This window comes from Ursus maritimus, unplaced genomic scaffold, assembly GCF_017311325.1.
Source record: "Ursus maritimus isolate PB19 unplaced genomic scaffold, ASM1731132v1 scaffold_17, whole genome shotgun sequence".
NCBI classification, from domain to species: Eukaryota; Metazoa; Chordata; class Mammalia; order Carnivora; family Ursidae; genus Ursus; species Ursus maritimus.
In genome coordinates this window covers 52075242-52089781 of record NW_024424119.1, presented here as the reverse complement: position 1 = coordinate 52089781, position 14540 = coordinate 52075242, and the positions used below count along the sequence as shown (strand labels likewise).

At 55.3% G+C, this 14540-nt stretch overlaps 1 protein-coding gene across 5 annotated transcripts in view; it reads right to left on the bottom strand.

Annotated features, from left to right (window-relative positions):
• Positions 1-14540, bottom strand: part of RALGPS1 (Ral GEF with PH domain and SH3 binding motif 1) — a 252288-nt gene that overhangs the window by 23947 nt on the left and 213801 nt on the right. For 4 of the 5 annotated variants that reach the window (XM_040631909.1, XM_008698752.2, XM_040631910.1 and 1 more), the window contains one exon: positions 6594-6720. In XM_040631909.1, the coding sequence (XP_040487843.1) occupies positions 6594-6720 (127 nt within the window). Of the gene's footprint in view, positions 1-2862; positions 2915-5176; positions 5335-6593; positions 6721-14540 lie in introns of all 5 variants that reach the window. The other variant, XM_008698750.2, reaches the window with a different exon arrangement.

The following is a 14540-nucleotide window of genomic DNA, read 5'->3' as shown; positions in this document are numbered from 1 at the left end:
ACTGTCTGCCCGTGCAAGTGTAAAGGTATAGAGACAGCTGTGTTCTTCCAGCATCGGTCAGGACCAGCTGGCGGGGTCTCCAAGAAGGGAAGCTCCGCTTTACTGAAAAGTGTTCTGAAAGCTCTTTCAGGGCAGACACTGGCCTCTGGGCCCAGGCGGGGTGGCCGTGGCTTCCAGAGAGACAGAATCTGCTCCCCTTTGTAGAGCAGGAGCAAAGTGGCCTGGGCATGAAGGGAGGCCCCAGTGGGGCTGAGCACTGTGTGGGTGAAGGTGGGGCAGGGAGGCCCAGGTGGCACAGTGAATGTGGTCCCTGAGTTGTGTGGGAAAGAGTGGCATTTAACAGAGGTTTTCAAAGACTGGGAGGCAAACCCTCCCCTCCAGCTCTCCTGTGGGCTCTTCAGGAAAGTCTCGAATGCTCACATGCATTTGAGGGAGTGGATTCTTTCTGGTAGACATGGAAAGAGGCTAGTGCAAGATGGAAATGTCGACTGGAGGCCAGGCCACGGGAGCTGGAAGCCAGGGTGCAGCTTGGGTCTCAGAGAGGACTAGAGGGCTCATCCTCGCCCCACAGGCATCTTCCAAAGCAGGTGGCCTCCTGCTCCCCTCCTCGGGTTAGGATCCTAGAGCTAGGTCCCCAGACAATGAGAAGCAGGACGTTCTCCCTGCAAGCTGCTGGAGGCAGGGCTGAGCATCTGCATGGGTGGGCCAGCTGGGAGACAAGCTCTTGCAGGAGGTCCCACCCAAAAAGCACCTACTATGGACATTCCAATGGATAGTAAATCAAATGCCAAATTCAAAGTGGAAGAGAGAAAAGAGGAATGGTGTATCTTACAGGGTTCGCCCCTGATTAAGTACAGCATCCTCTACGGGGGCGGGAACCCTCTCACTGTCTTCCTCCCTGGTGGCTCTGGTCTGGGTCATGGGCGTTCATCAGGAGCTGTATTTGCTGCCCTCAGAGACTAGCAGGACGCAGTGGCTTAATAAACAGCCACTGATTGAATGAATGAGGGAACGAGGGAATGAATGAACCAGTGAGTAAGCTCAGGTCTGGATCCTGAGACCATGCCTGCAAAAGTTTCCCACTCAGTGTCCCCTCACTGGCCTGTGGCCAGGGGACACTGGCTTGCTTATAAGGCCTTTTGTCCGGATCTCCCTAGAAGCCCCCTGACTGATGCTGACACAAGTCGGAGTTCTGCTCATCAGATCTGGAGTCTACCCTGGAGCCTGTCCAGTTCTCATGTCCACTGCTGGGCTGGCCCCAGGGCGCAGGCAGTGGGGCCCACTAGCCTGAGCAACCCAAGCAAGAACAGAGCAAATACCCCTCCAGGAGTCCTACAGCAGGGACAGAGGGAGTGGGTTCTAAGGGCTCAGGGCGTTGTTTCTCCCCTTTCCAGCCCTCCACCTGGGCTTTCACAAAGACAGAAAGACTGACCAATCGACATGGGGCCAGTCCCTGTAGCTGTCACAGTGGCCCTCTGGACGAGGCCAGGAGCAGAGCGGTGAAGAGGTGGGCTCAGCGTCAGGAAGATGTGGATTTGGGTCAGCTCCGCCCGACCAGAGGAATGTGAAGCAGGACAAGTCACTTCACCTCTCTGAGCCTTGCTGTCCACAGGTGTAAAATGGGGACACTATGAGTAGCCACTGTGCAGAAGTGCTTCAGGATTCGGTGAGGCCAAGACAGTGCCTGGCGCACACGGAATGCTCAACGAAGGTCACTTATGACTTATCACTTAACGTCCCTCTGCCCTGTGAGGACTTGCTGGGGGGGTTCATCTCCTCTCTGGCCATTTAATGATTATGGGGATTGATGAGACAGGAGGCTTCAGCACCAGAGGAGAAGTGAGGAGTGGGGGAGAGAGATAGACAGACAGAGAGCGAGCAAGAGCATGTGTGTGTGTGCGCGTGCAAGTGTGAGCTGCGTATGTGTGAGCTGTGTGTGAATGTACACGTGTGTATGTATGTGTACCCACGTACGTGTGCGTACACAAGTGCACGACTGTGCGCACATGTGGCATTTCTTGGGAAATGTGTGCACATGCAAGTGGGAGACTGAGTACGTGTGTGCGTGTGTACAGCGTACGTAACTGGGTGTGCACACGGCCCTGCACGTTGCTGGAGGGGCTACTCCGAAGGGCAGTGCACATCTGCTCTCTGCAGCAGTCCGCCTCCCTTTACACCTCGAGTCGCCAGGATGCCCGTTCACCTTTGGTGGCACCGCAGCTACGGGAGCTCCCTGCTCAGAGTCTGTCTTCCCAGAGCCCACCCGGCGCCTGGCACAAAGAAAGCATCAGCTCTTGGAGTAGATGCAGTGGGTGGACTCCTGAGCAGGAGGCCCCGTTCCGGGGTCGGAAGGCCTCACCACAGGAAGCCAAACCCCGGGCTGGGATCCGCTTCACTGTCACAGTGCCCAGCAGGCTGCATGTCAGCCCAAGGCTTGAGGCCATGCGGGTGTAACACTCTCAGACCCCACCAGGCGGAGCCACGTGCCCATCTCCACACCAGGCCCAGCTTAGGCTTCCGGTTTTGAGAACCCACATGTTAGACCAAATCTGCTTGCAGGTCTCCTCGGCAGCTCGGCCTGAGGAAGAGGTGCTGGCCTCAGGCTCCTGGGCTAGCTCTGGACGGGATGATGAGTGGGGCTGCTCAGAGCATGGGGCCGGGACCCCCACCCCACACCCTCCCTGCTCTTCCACCCCCCACTCCGAGTAGGCCCTGCCCCTGGGCTGAGCTGACCTGAGGAGCCACAGAGCAGCCTCCCCAGGCTGGGCCAGCGAGGGGCGGTGGGGGTGGGGGTGGGGCTGGTCCCTGCCCGGAGCCCTGAGCGCCACCCTGGGAGGGAGGCTGAGCTGAGGCCACACTCACCTTTCCAGCCCTGAAGACATCTCTTCACTAAACTCTGAGCTCTCACTACTGCCTGGAAAAGGAACACAGATCAATGAGTGTGGCAGCCTCACAGAAGAGGGGCCAACCCAGAGGAGTCTGTTCTCTTGGGTCAGCAGGCCCAGGTCCCTGAGCTCCGCAGAAGTGCCGGAGAAACAGCTTTCTGACCCTGTGGGCATCCGTGTGACTCAGGGTTTTGCTGCTGCTATTTCTGACTCGCTCTCCTGGGAGGGTCCAAACAGCTCGCCCCACCCCCTGCTCCCGGGTAGGTCCTCCATTCCTTTCCCACTGCCCCCCGAAGGCTGCGGCTGCCTGTGCACTGGCCCACCAGGCTCTGTGCGCCTTGGCCTCTGTGGTGGCCTGGCCTGGCCCTACCACTGCCTCCCTCCCGGCCCAAGTGAAACCAGTGCTAGAGCAAGCCTCACCTAGTGAGGACAGAGGCCAAATGAGCCCTTCTACTCCCAAGGGCCAGGACTGTCACAGCAGCTGCCTGGCATGAGACAGAAGCCTTGAGGAAGTGGCCCTTCACCTCCCGGCCAGCAGACACAGGAGAGAAGCTCCACCTTCCCCGGCTGCCCTCTGGGGCGGACTGGGACACCTGCCCTCCAAGGCCTGGCTCTGGCCACAAGGACACCTGTCACTGCATGCTGCCGAGTCCTTTGTGCTCCCCCTCAGACCTTGGAGGTGCCTCGCTTCGGCACTCTGCCGGGGCTGCCTGCTGGCACCAACCCTGGGCAGGGGGAGAGGGGGAGGGAGGAGGTCTCAGGCCCCTCGGGAGTCACTGGGTGGCGAGGGCTCCAAATGGGGCACATGCACACATGGCAGCTTGCTCCCGGGCTCTCAGGTCCATACAGAAAAAACACCTCAGTTTTCCAAGAAGGGGAGCCAAGAACCAAACCGCCTGGTGATCCCCTGTCTGGATACTGGACAGTGTTGTGCCTGACTCCATTTTCTGAGTCAAGGCCTGGGCTCAGGCACAGCTCAGAAAGTTTCCTGGATGTAAAATAGCTGTCCTGCTGCTGCCCAGATGAAGGCTCTGGGGCTGGCGTTTCTCAGACTGGTTCCCTGGAAGCTCCTCCCCACCCCTACCCCATTCCAGGACACTTCAGGAAAAGGGTTCTGTGACCAGACTGGGAGAACCTGCAGACTCTACTGCCTGTCTGGAGATCAATAATGCCCATTAGCCTACTCAAGTCTCTGAGAACAGACCTCCTTACCTGGTTCAACACAGCCTTTCCCCGACATACCCCAGAATTCTCCTCCCCAACATACTGACACCTATGAACCACGGGCTGCACTGTCCTGAGCTACTGTAAACCCGACTGGGTCCAATGAGGATGACTTCGTCCCAGGCCAGGAGGCAGACACAGACCTTGCGTGTCCGAGCCTTTCTGGGGGTGGGAGACAGCTGCCCCCAGTGATACTGCCTCAGAGACCGGCCTTATTTCACAGGGACGTGGGACCTGGGATTCCCACTCTTCCCCTTCCTCCCACTTCCTTCCGGGGCTCAGGCCCCCCCCCCGGCAGACCTCACCAGATCAAACTCCCGGGCCAGGCAACTGTCTAAGCCACCACCAGCCCTGGGAGGGCTCCCTGTTAAGGGAAGCAGACAGACACACAGACACATAGACTACGGAAGCACAGGCACACTGAACGGGCACAGCCAGTGGACAGTGTACTTGTCTGTTGGTAGTAATGACAGGTGACCTGGGCGCCGCAGGGGGACGGGCCTGGGACCAGAGCGCAACAATGTCCTCGGCTCTGACTCCAACCTCTCTCCATCCTGGCCTCAGCGATTCGGTTTCTGTTCCTTCCATGGACATAAATACCATTTCTGGCTGAAGTTCACACATGCAATTTTATCCCTGAAGATCAATTTTTCATCCTAACTCTGCCTTTCCAGTGTGAAGACAAGTACACAGGAAGAACCCGGTGGCCCGCCTAGCTGCTGTCCCCAGGCAGCTTTCCCTACTTGGCTCTGCACCCTGGGGCTCATGGCCCCCCAGGACGGAAGCCCCACGGGGGCAGCAGCTGGGCTTTGGCAGCTACCAACCAATGACAGCAGGTCTCAGGCGTGCGTCCGGCGGCTCCTTCCACCTGCCTGCCGCGCTCAGGGCACTTGGTGAGGCCCAGGAGACCAGGAAGCAGAGGCCTCCTTGGCTCTGGCCACGCCTGTAGGGAGCCGCTTCTGCAGGGGGTGGGGGGCCACCGGGCGCTGCACAGTGACAGAGACAGACACGGAGCACACACCGGACTGTGGCCCGCCCGCTGTCGTGTGCAGGCCGGAGACGCTTACCTAGGGAGAGTCCATTGGTGACGGCAGAGGAGGAGGTGAGGGCGAGGCCCCTGCGGGGGCTGCGGGACTCTAGGACACTGTCGTCCAGCAGGTGCCTCGCTTTCTCCGATGGGAATGTCGCACTTTTACTCTCAACTACACTCAACTGACACATCATACTGGAAAACGGAAAGGAAGAAAGAAGGCGAAGCTCCTTATCTGTGGGTAACAGCGAGTTCACCTGCCCCGGGCTCCTGAGCAGACGGTGCAGCCGAAGAACCACGGGACAAGTCCGGGCTCTGCCCTAGCTCACGGCATGACCTTGGGCAAGTCACATTCTCTCTCTGAGCCTCAGTTTCTCCATCTGTCAAATGGGGACTAACGATACTCTCCCTGCGTCTCTCAGGATGACGACAAGGCTCAAGTGAGCGGACAGTGCTTGTGGATGATGGAGCCACACAAGGGAAGGGGCAGCACGACCCTGTGGGCAGCTCGCCTGGTTCTGGGGCACACATCTGGTCCAAATCCTTGTTCCAACCTTACTCACCACAGCAAGGTACTTCACCCCGTTGAACCTCACAGGACTCCTTCTTACAATGTATTTAATATAGCACCTACCTCGGAGGCCTGCAGGGGCTCAGTGACATAACACTTGACAGGCACGTGACAGAGCAAGCCCTACACACTCAGAGAGCAACCCTTTCCCCCTCTAGCCTGTGAGTGACTCCAGGGCCAGCGTGAGCTGGCTGAGGCTCATGTCTTAGTGGTGGAAGGAAGGAAGGAAGGAAGGAAGGAAGGAAGGAAGGAAGGAAGGAAGGGAGAGAGGGATGGAGGGTAGGGAAGAACAGAGAAGGACAGACCCAGCCATTCAAGAGTCTGTGCCCCACACCCCAGGGACACAGGCATGGCTGCCCCGGCCATCATGAGGTCCACACATGCCCTCCAGCTGTCAGTCCCGTAAGGCCGGGCAAACCAGCGGCAGGTTCACCACTCTGCAGGCTTTCTGAAACAACTGGCAAGCAGAGACTCTGAGCCCCAACACTGGCAGGTGCCTTGAGACACTCAGTGATGTCCTGGATGACAGTCACAGTGTCCACTGGACTCTGGAGTTTTCCGTTAGGGAGGCACTAACCAAGCTTGGGTAAACTTTCTGGAATCCCACCATTGCTTCCCTGCACTTCCCTGCATGCTTCCCTCCGTTGGCTCCTGAACAAGTGATACCCACCACCAGTACTCAGGCTGTGCTGTTACAGCTGCCCTCCCTCCAACTCCTCCTGAGCCCGTGCCAGCCTGAGGAGGGCACACCAGCCAGGGATACCGAGAGCACTCATCAGATGGATAAGAGAGCCCCCCAGTGGGCAAGCCCATGCCCCATGCTCAGCCCAGTCTGGAGCCCACAGTGGGGGCGGGGCCGGGGGGGGGCTGCTCAGTCACCCACTTGTTTCCCAGGCTGTGGCTCTTCCTGTGTCTCGGGACAGGGGGTGTGGGGAGGCTGCCAGCAACAGATGCATCAGGACAGGTGGGTCGCCGGCTGAACCTTGCAGAGCTGGAGCCAGCGGAGGGGCCTGCGAACAGAGCAGAGAGAGTGACGGTAGGGGCTGGGCTGGGGAGGCTCAGAGAAGATGGCCCCAGGTCGGGTAAGGCACCAGGCCCAGCGGTCATATGCAGGGCAAGGTTCACAGCAGCCTCATGGCTTTCTACTCATGAGACGCTGACTCCTCACTGGCAGGATAACAAGCCTCTGACCTGTTAAGATGGCTGGTGTCGTGCTATACACGGTACCCCCTGACCAGGCAGCGCCACTGGCTAATACTGTGAATGTGCAGATGGAGGTGGGAGGCGGGCATGGGGTTGGCAGCCCGGCCTGGTTTCCCCATGGCAACACTTATCCAGGGCCACCCAGCTGGGTAACTGCATTGAGACCTAACAATGTATCTTCTGAGTCCGAGTCCAGTGCCTGTGCCCTGTGCCCCTGTAGCCACTTTCTGTTCTCTACTCACTCAACCAAAGGTCATGGAGGGCTTCTCAGGGGAGGCAGTGGATTTACCGAGGTAGGGCATGGCTAGGGAGCAGGGGTTGAGACCCCAGGCCTATCAGTTACTGCCTGGTGACTTTGGACAGGTTATTTAACTTGATCCCTGAGCCTTGGTTTCCTCATTCGAAAAGTGGGAATAACTCAGCTGACCTTGCAGGTGGCTGGGAGGTCACGAGGTCATGTACATGGAGTTTCACAGACAGCGCTCCTACTTGTCTGATTCTTTTTTTTTTTTTAAGATTTTTATTTATTTATTCGTCAGAGAGAGAGAGTAAGCGCACAAGCAGGGGGAGCAGCAAGCAGGGGGAGCAGCAGGCAGGGGGAGAAGCAGGGAGCCCAATGTAGCACCCGATCCCAGGACCCTGGGATCATGAGCCAAGCCGAAGGCAAACTTAACCGACTGAGCCACCCAGGCGCCCCTGTTTGTTTGATTCTGATAATTATTACTGTGTTGTCCCCAGCCCTAGCCATGGGGTAAAGGGGAGGTCATGAGAGCCGGGGGGCTGGGGCCACAAACCGCACTGGGTGCCGAATGCAGAGACTGAGGCAGAATCCTTTGTGTGGCCATGTCCATGGCTATCGTTTGAGGGGCGTGGTCCCGACCACTATTGTACCCTTTTATTTCTGTGGCTTGGAAGGAAGGTCTTGACGGGAGGGACCCAGATGCTAGTCTAGCCTTAGCTACCCAGGACAGACGCTGGAAGCAGGAGCCGGTGCTTCCGCAAAGGAGCCTGGCCGCTCCCTTCAGAACACATCAAACACACAGCAAGTCCACGAGTTGCCGCCAAACCACGAGGGGGAACTTTCCTGGAGGGCCTGTGACATCCATCCAGAGCTTCGGATCCTCCACGAGACGCTGCAGATCCACAAGGGCTCGAAGCACTCCCTGTCCTCCAGCGCGCCTGGCTCATCCGCATTTTCATGTCTAAAATATGAGCCCTGATCCCAGCCTGTCGCTGCACAAAGTCTAGCTCCCTTCTGGTTCTCCGGAAGGTTCGGGAGGCAGGGGAAAGCACATCATCTGGGGCGTGGATGTCCCGCTCCCCGCTGTCAGCTTGCCCCTGCCTCCTGTCCACATCCCACAGCACACACACCTCCTCCTTCAGATCCCCCGACCCCACCACCAATCCCTCTGTCCTTAAGCCCCGGGCACAGCTTGTAGACCTCTCCCTTGCAAGCAATGCTACTCTCCACTTCCGTGAGGAAGCTGTGGCTATCGGGTCCCACCTTGTGACTGCCGCCAGTGGCCCCATCCACACGCACCTCCCTGCTGGGCCTGGGACTCAGGACTTGTCCCCTCCCAGTTCTACCTGCTCCATCTGAGAAGTCACGCCATCACCTCCCCTTCTCTCTGTGGCCCCTTCCCCAGCCTATAAACACACCCTCGTCTCCCCTTCTCTGTGAACTAAGGTCCCCTGGCCCCGTCTTCCTCCTGGCCAGTCGCACCCCTCAGAGGGCTGTACTCCTCATAGCTCTGCTTCTGCCCCCATGCCCATCTCTAAGTCACTGAAATCTGGTTTCCATACCCAGTGACATTTCCATTGACCTCCTTTTTGTGAAACTAACCAACACCCGCTGTCCTTCGGCATCCAGTGCTGGTGACCAGTCCCTCTCAAAACACTGGATGTCCTGGGTGTCCGTGAGGTCTCACTCTCCTGCCTCTCCCTGTGCCTCTTCATCACCGTCACTCTGTCTCTTCCACGAGCTCCTTATCCTCCAACAAGCTCTCACTTTGGTGTTTTCTACACAGGCTTCCCTCTTTGGCTCCTGATTTTTATTTGATTTGAACTCACCAGATATGCCGATGACTTTGAAATGTATACTTTTCTGAACCTGAGACCAATATACCCAGGACACTTGCATCTGAACTTACAAAAGGTATCCTAAGTTCAGCTCAGTGAAGGCTGAACCTGGAACCTCCTCCTATATTTCCAACTCTGGACACTCAGCCACCTGGCCTGGAAGGCGGGGTCGTCTCGGCTTTTCCCAGACTGTGACTTGCCTCTTCTCTTCTTATCTCCTCTTCGCTTGCCACACACAATCACCAAGGCCCCCCAGATTCTGTACATCCCCTCGCACTCATCACTCATGTCACTGCTTGGTCTGAGTCCCCACGTTTTATCTTCTACCTCCAGTCTGAGCCTCTGAAATCCAACCCCTGCACAGCTTTCTGAAAAAATGAGAAGCTGGGCATGCCATTTCCTTGCTTGAAACTGCCAGTGGCATGGTGTTCAAACACTGCCTGACCTGGCCGTTTGAGCTGATCTTAAAATCCTGTTGGAAGAATAAAGGGACGATGTAGCCAAGACAGTTCTTAAGAATAGTAGAGGCCTTGCCCTACCAGATATCAGAACAAAACACAAAACAATAGTGATTCACACAGTTTGGTGCCGGGGCAGGGATAGAGAAACAGTTCAGTAAATCAGGAACGAGAGCCCAGATCTGCTTCATCATGGTGGTGTCATTACATGTCAGTGGGGAAGGGATGGTCTTTTCAGTATATGGTGCTAGAACCACTGGGCTCCATGTGGAGAAAGATGAAATTAAGAGTCCTCCCACCTTATATTACACAACTGGATTCACATCATGAATGTGAAAAGCAAAAATGTGAGACTACTGGGGAAAAACAATAAAGCAATCTTTATGACCTTGGGGGAAGAAACAAAAAACATAAACCCTAAAGGACAAAAAAATTGAACTTGGCTGGCTCAGTCCGTTAAGCGTCTGCCTTCAGCTCAGGTCATGATCTCAGGGTCCTGGGATCGAGCCCCACATCGGACTCCCTGCTCAGCGGGTACCTGCTTCTCCCTCTCCCTCTCCCTCTCCCCCACCCCTGCTTGCGCACGCTCTCTCTCAAACACATAAAACCTTAAAAAAATGAACACGTGTGATTGCATTACAATGAAACATTTCTGCACCAAAACAAACAAATAAAAGACAGCAAAAATGTGAAAAGGCAAGTTGTGGTCTGGGAGAAGAGATCTGTCACCCACATCGCCAGCAAAGGATTCATGTTGAAATAAAGAATTTCAAGTAATCAGTAAGAGAGAGACAAACCACACAGAGAAAATGGGTAAAGGACACAAATGGGAAATTCACAGAAGAGGAACCCCACATGACCAATCACTACAAGGAAACGTGCTTAAACTTACTGGGATAATGGGAATGCAAATTACACACTAAAAATGAGGAAAAAACCCCACTTTAACCTCATTAGATTTTAAAAAATTAATTAGCCTGACCAGATCAAGTGTCAGCTAGGACGTGGGAGGATGGGAATGCTAGCTCAGGGCTCCTAGGAGTATCTGGAAAGCAGTTAGCAATGGTGAGTGAAGGTGAAGATGCCGTGCCTCTGCGAGGAGGTGATTCCGATTCTAGGAATCTACCCTCAGGAGACTCCAGCCTTTATGCACAAGGACACACGTGCACAAGGATGTTCAACGTCGCACTGTGTGTAACAGCAAAAAAGCGGGAACGATCTACATGACCCTCCGGAGGGAGAAGGATAAATGAGGCGGGGCTATGCATCCAACACACCTGCGGAGCAGAAAACAGTGAAGAAACTGGATCTGCAGGTGTCGGTACAGATTAAATCCTACAAGCAGACGCTGAAGGGAAAGTGTAAGGCACAAAAGGGTGTTTACATTGAGGCATGGTGCCCTTTTTGTAAACATTTTAAAACAGGCAAATCAAGAGTATATTTGTTTGTACATGAGTATATATTCAGTAAAATGTAAAAGCCTGCGCAGGAATAACACAAACCGGTCCTAAGAGAGTAGATGCCTCTACAGGGAAGGAAGGGTGGGGTGAGAGGGACTTTTGCTCTAACTGTAATGTTATTTTACTTAAAAAATATAAAGCAAATATGGCAAAATGTTAATTTGTGTTAAATATGGATGGTGGGCACAATGGGTATTCTCTATGTGTTCAGTATTTCATTATTTAAAATGAGAATACTTTAAAAACACATGCATGCCTACTGTGTGCCGGGGCTGTGCTGGCATCTTCCATTTGCCCTCCAGATTTGTCCGGCACCCTTTCCTACCCTGTGCCGTGAACTGGGAGCTGCGCTATGACTCCTTGTTGGGTCAGGTCTATGGGGAGCCCTGGCCAGAGACTGGGGATGAAGGAGAGAGGCTGTGGTATCATCTCCTCTAGACTTTCCTTCGGGGTCACCCCTGAGAGGCAGCAGTCTCCCCAAGCCCTCTCTACTCTGGTTTTTGTGACCGCTGCCTCCCTGCACTCCTGTTCCAGCCACGGGGTGCTGTGCTGTCCTTGGGGTTCCTTATACCCTGCCCGTGTCTTTATAAATAGCCCCTTTCTGAAGCTCTCCTGCGATCACCCCACTGGGCTGTGCCATCTGTGCCCTGCTGCAGCCCTGCAGTCCCTTCACACTTAACCCACACAACACCCCTCTGAGGTCTGGGTTCTTAGCCTTAACTCACAAATGGGGAGGCAGCAGCTCGAGAGCTTAAGCTTCAAGGTCAGGAGCTGGTTGGCAATGTAATCAGGTTCAAGTCTAGGCATTGTGACTCCATGGACTAGACACCTGGGGCCACCCACCCACCTCCTCCTCCAGGAATTCCCCCTTCCCACCCTTGATGGGTGGGAAGCCAATGTCAGATCAATGTGGCCTAGTTCCTGGCCCTGGATAGGGACAGACAACCCTCCCCAGGACTTTCAGATTTGAGCCTAGAACATGTTTGAGGACAATCACTTTTTGGTGGATGAGAAATAAAACTTAGACACTGTTGATGCCGTGTCTCCCTGCTTGTGGAAAAGGAAGCTGGTCTTTGGTGAGAGGCCCATAGAGGCAAAGAGCCAGGTGGGAGGGAGTCCTGTTTGGTTCATTCCTGCAGGCAGTGCCTCCTGTCCTTCCCTCCCTGGCTGCTCAGCCCTTCCTGGATCCCATAAGCCAATGGTTCCCTTTTTGGTTGAGGCAGCCAGGGCTCGTTTCTGCTGTTTGCAGCCCAAGGAACCTGACCAGGAGGCCCCACCACACCACACTGCCTCTAGGTAGGCTGCCTGGGTGACCTGGCCTGGTAACTGGAGACAGGGAGGCTGTCTGAGGCTGCAGAAAGTGTCTCGAAAACAGGCTCTTACAGACCAATCCATGATAATGAAGCCAGAGAGGCGGGGCCTCTTCACCAACCAGAGACGGCCAGTGGAAGGCCTTTGAGGGGTCTGCGTAGGTACTGCAATTGTACTTAAGCTTACTGTCTGTGTGCATTTTCCTGGGAAGGCGTTGCACACTCTAATTGTTAACCAGGGGATGTGGCAGAGGCATTTGGAGAGTGTATGAGAAATGGAGTTACGGGGCGCCTGGGTGGCTCAGTCGTTAAGCGTCCGCCTTCCGCTCAGGGCGTGATCCTGGCGTTCTGGGATCGAGCCCCACGTCAGGCTCTTCCGCTGGGAGCCTGCCTCTTTCTCTCCCACTCCTCCTGCTTGTGTTCCCTCTCTCACTGGCTGTTTCTCTCTCTGTCAAATGAATACATAAAATCTTAAAAATAAAAAAATTTTAAAGGAAAAAAAAAAAAAAAGAAATGGAGTTTCTTGGGCCCATCCTGAAGGTTCTGATCTCACTGGCCTCAAGCGAGTCTGGTCATTGGTGTCCAGGTGGTTCTCACGCGCACCCCAGTGAAGACCTTCTGCTCCAAAGTTGGAACAAAAGCGAGCAAGCCCCTGGAGGAAACGTCTCGTGTGGGTGCTCTAGAGAGGAAAGGGAAGAGTGGAAGACATCCTGCTTCGTTTGTGTTTTGCACACATATTGCTCAATAAATGAATCCATGCTGAGGGTGGAATTCGCCTTGTTTATCAGTGGCATGGACGCGGGATTACACTGCCTGAGTCACCCTGGTTCCTGCCATGGGTTCAGAAAGTATTTTGTAAAGGTCAGCTTGCAGTGCTCGCCCCCTGCGGTTTGAACTGGAACTCGACTCCTTGTGTTGTCATAGTAATAATAATGGTGAGAATTACGGTTGAGTGTTCGGTGTGGGGACCGGGTACTGCGTTGCTGGGGCGTGCTGCCCCCGCCACGTGCCAGACTTCAACCCAGGGGTACACGGCTAACCCGGTGGTGGTGGGGCAGGGGGTGGGGGCAGGTCTAGCAGTTCAAAGGCCAGGCGTTAGTGAAAACCTGAGGCAGAAGAAACAGTGTCACATCTGAGGTGATCGATCTGACAAAAGCAGGTGGCACTTCCTCCGGGAACCGTGCGTTGGGTAAGTCCAACTGCTACTCTGCCGGTGAAGGTGGAGAGGACGAACATCTAGGGTGCACCAGCTTCGGGCCGGGCTTGTCCCAACACTTGCACATCCTATTTCATTGACTCGTAGGCAGCTGGTAGTTTTACAGTCGCCGTGTTAAAGGGACATCCGAGGCACATCAGGTCACGCACTGGAGGGGTGCTGGCTTTGCTCCCTCAGCTGGCCGTGTGTGCTGTGCTGTGCCCAGAGAGCTGGACTTTCCAAAGCTCTTCTGGTAACCTCCGTGGCTGTCCCACTCACTCCGGCTCTCTCTCTTTCTCACCTGTCTCCAGGTGCTTCCCGCATTCCGGCTCTGACCCGCGTGTTCCGGCTTGCCTACGCCTCCGGACTCGCCCTTGGTTTCTTCCGCTCAGCTCCTGATTCTCCCTCCAGGACAAGGCCCAGATCCGCCTCCCTCTTCTTGCTGCTTTGCACGGCCTTGGGAGGCACGCCTGGCCTCGGATGGCCCTCAGCCCAGCTCAGGGGAAGGGTGGGAGGCCCAAGCAGTAGAGGCTGTGATCTGCCTGGGTCCAGTGCCCAAGCTGATGCTGCTCTGGGTGCCCTGGGTCTCGGCCACTCCTCCCCCCTGCATTGTTGACCAATAGCCTGGTCTGACGCTTAAGCAGAAGAATTTCCATTCAGTTGGGACTTAGGGACGGGGGTGGCTTCTCTGCCAGTAAGTGACGCTCTCTGCTACTGAAAGGCCTCATATTCCTGCCCCACTAAGCCTGGGGTGGCCACCACGTGACAGCACCAGGGACACGTGGCTTCTGGGGCTGTTTCTGAGCTGGGCAGCTGGCAAGTTTGCTTCTCTGTGTCCCCTGGGGCAAGGGCAGGGGTGGGGGCAGTGATAATGAGCTGGGGTTCTGGCCTTGCTTTGCAGAGTGTGGTCCCCGCTGCCCAGCCCGATATGGCACGAACAGCTGGAAAAACTGACCATGTGGCTTGACTATCTCAGAGGATTGCTCTATTTTTCCTCAGCATAATTTTTCCATGAATAATCTTTAAAGCTCTTTAAGTGGCTGTTTCTTTAGCAGTTTTAGTGGAACATATGAGAACTGACAGTCTCTGTGGGGAACGAGATATCATGTTGAAAAAAAAATCTGG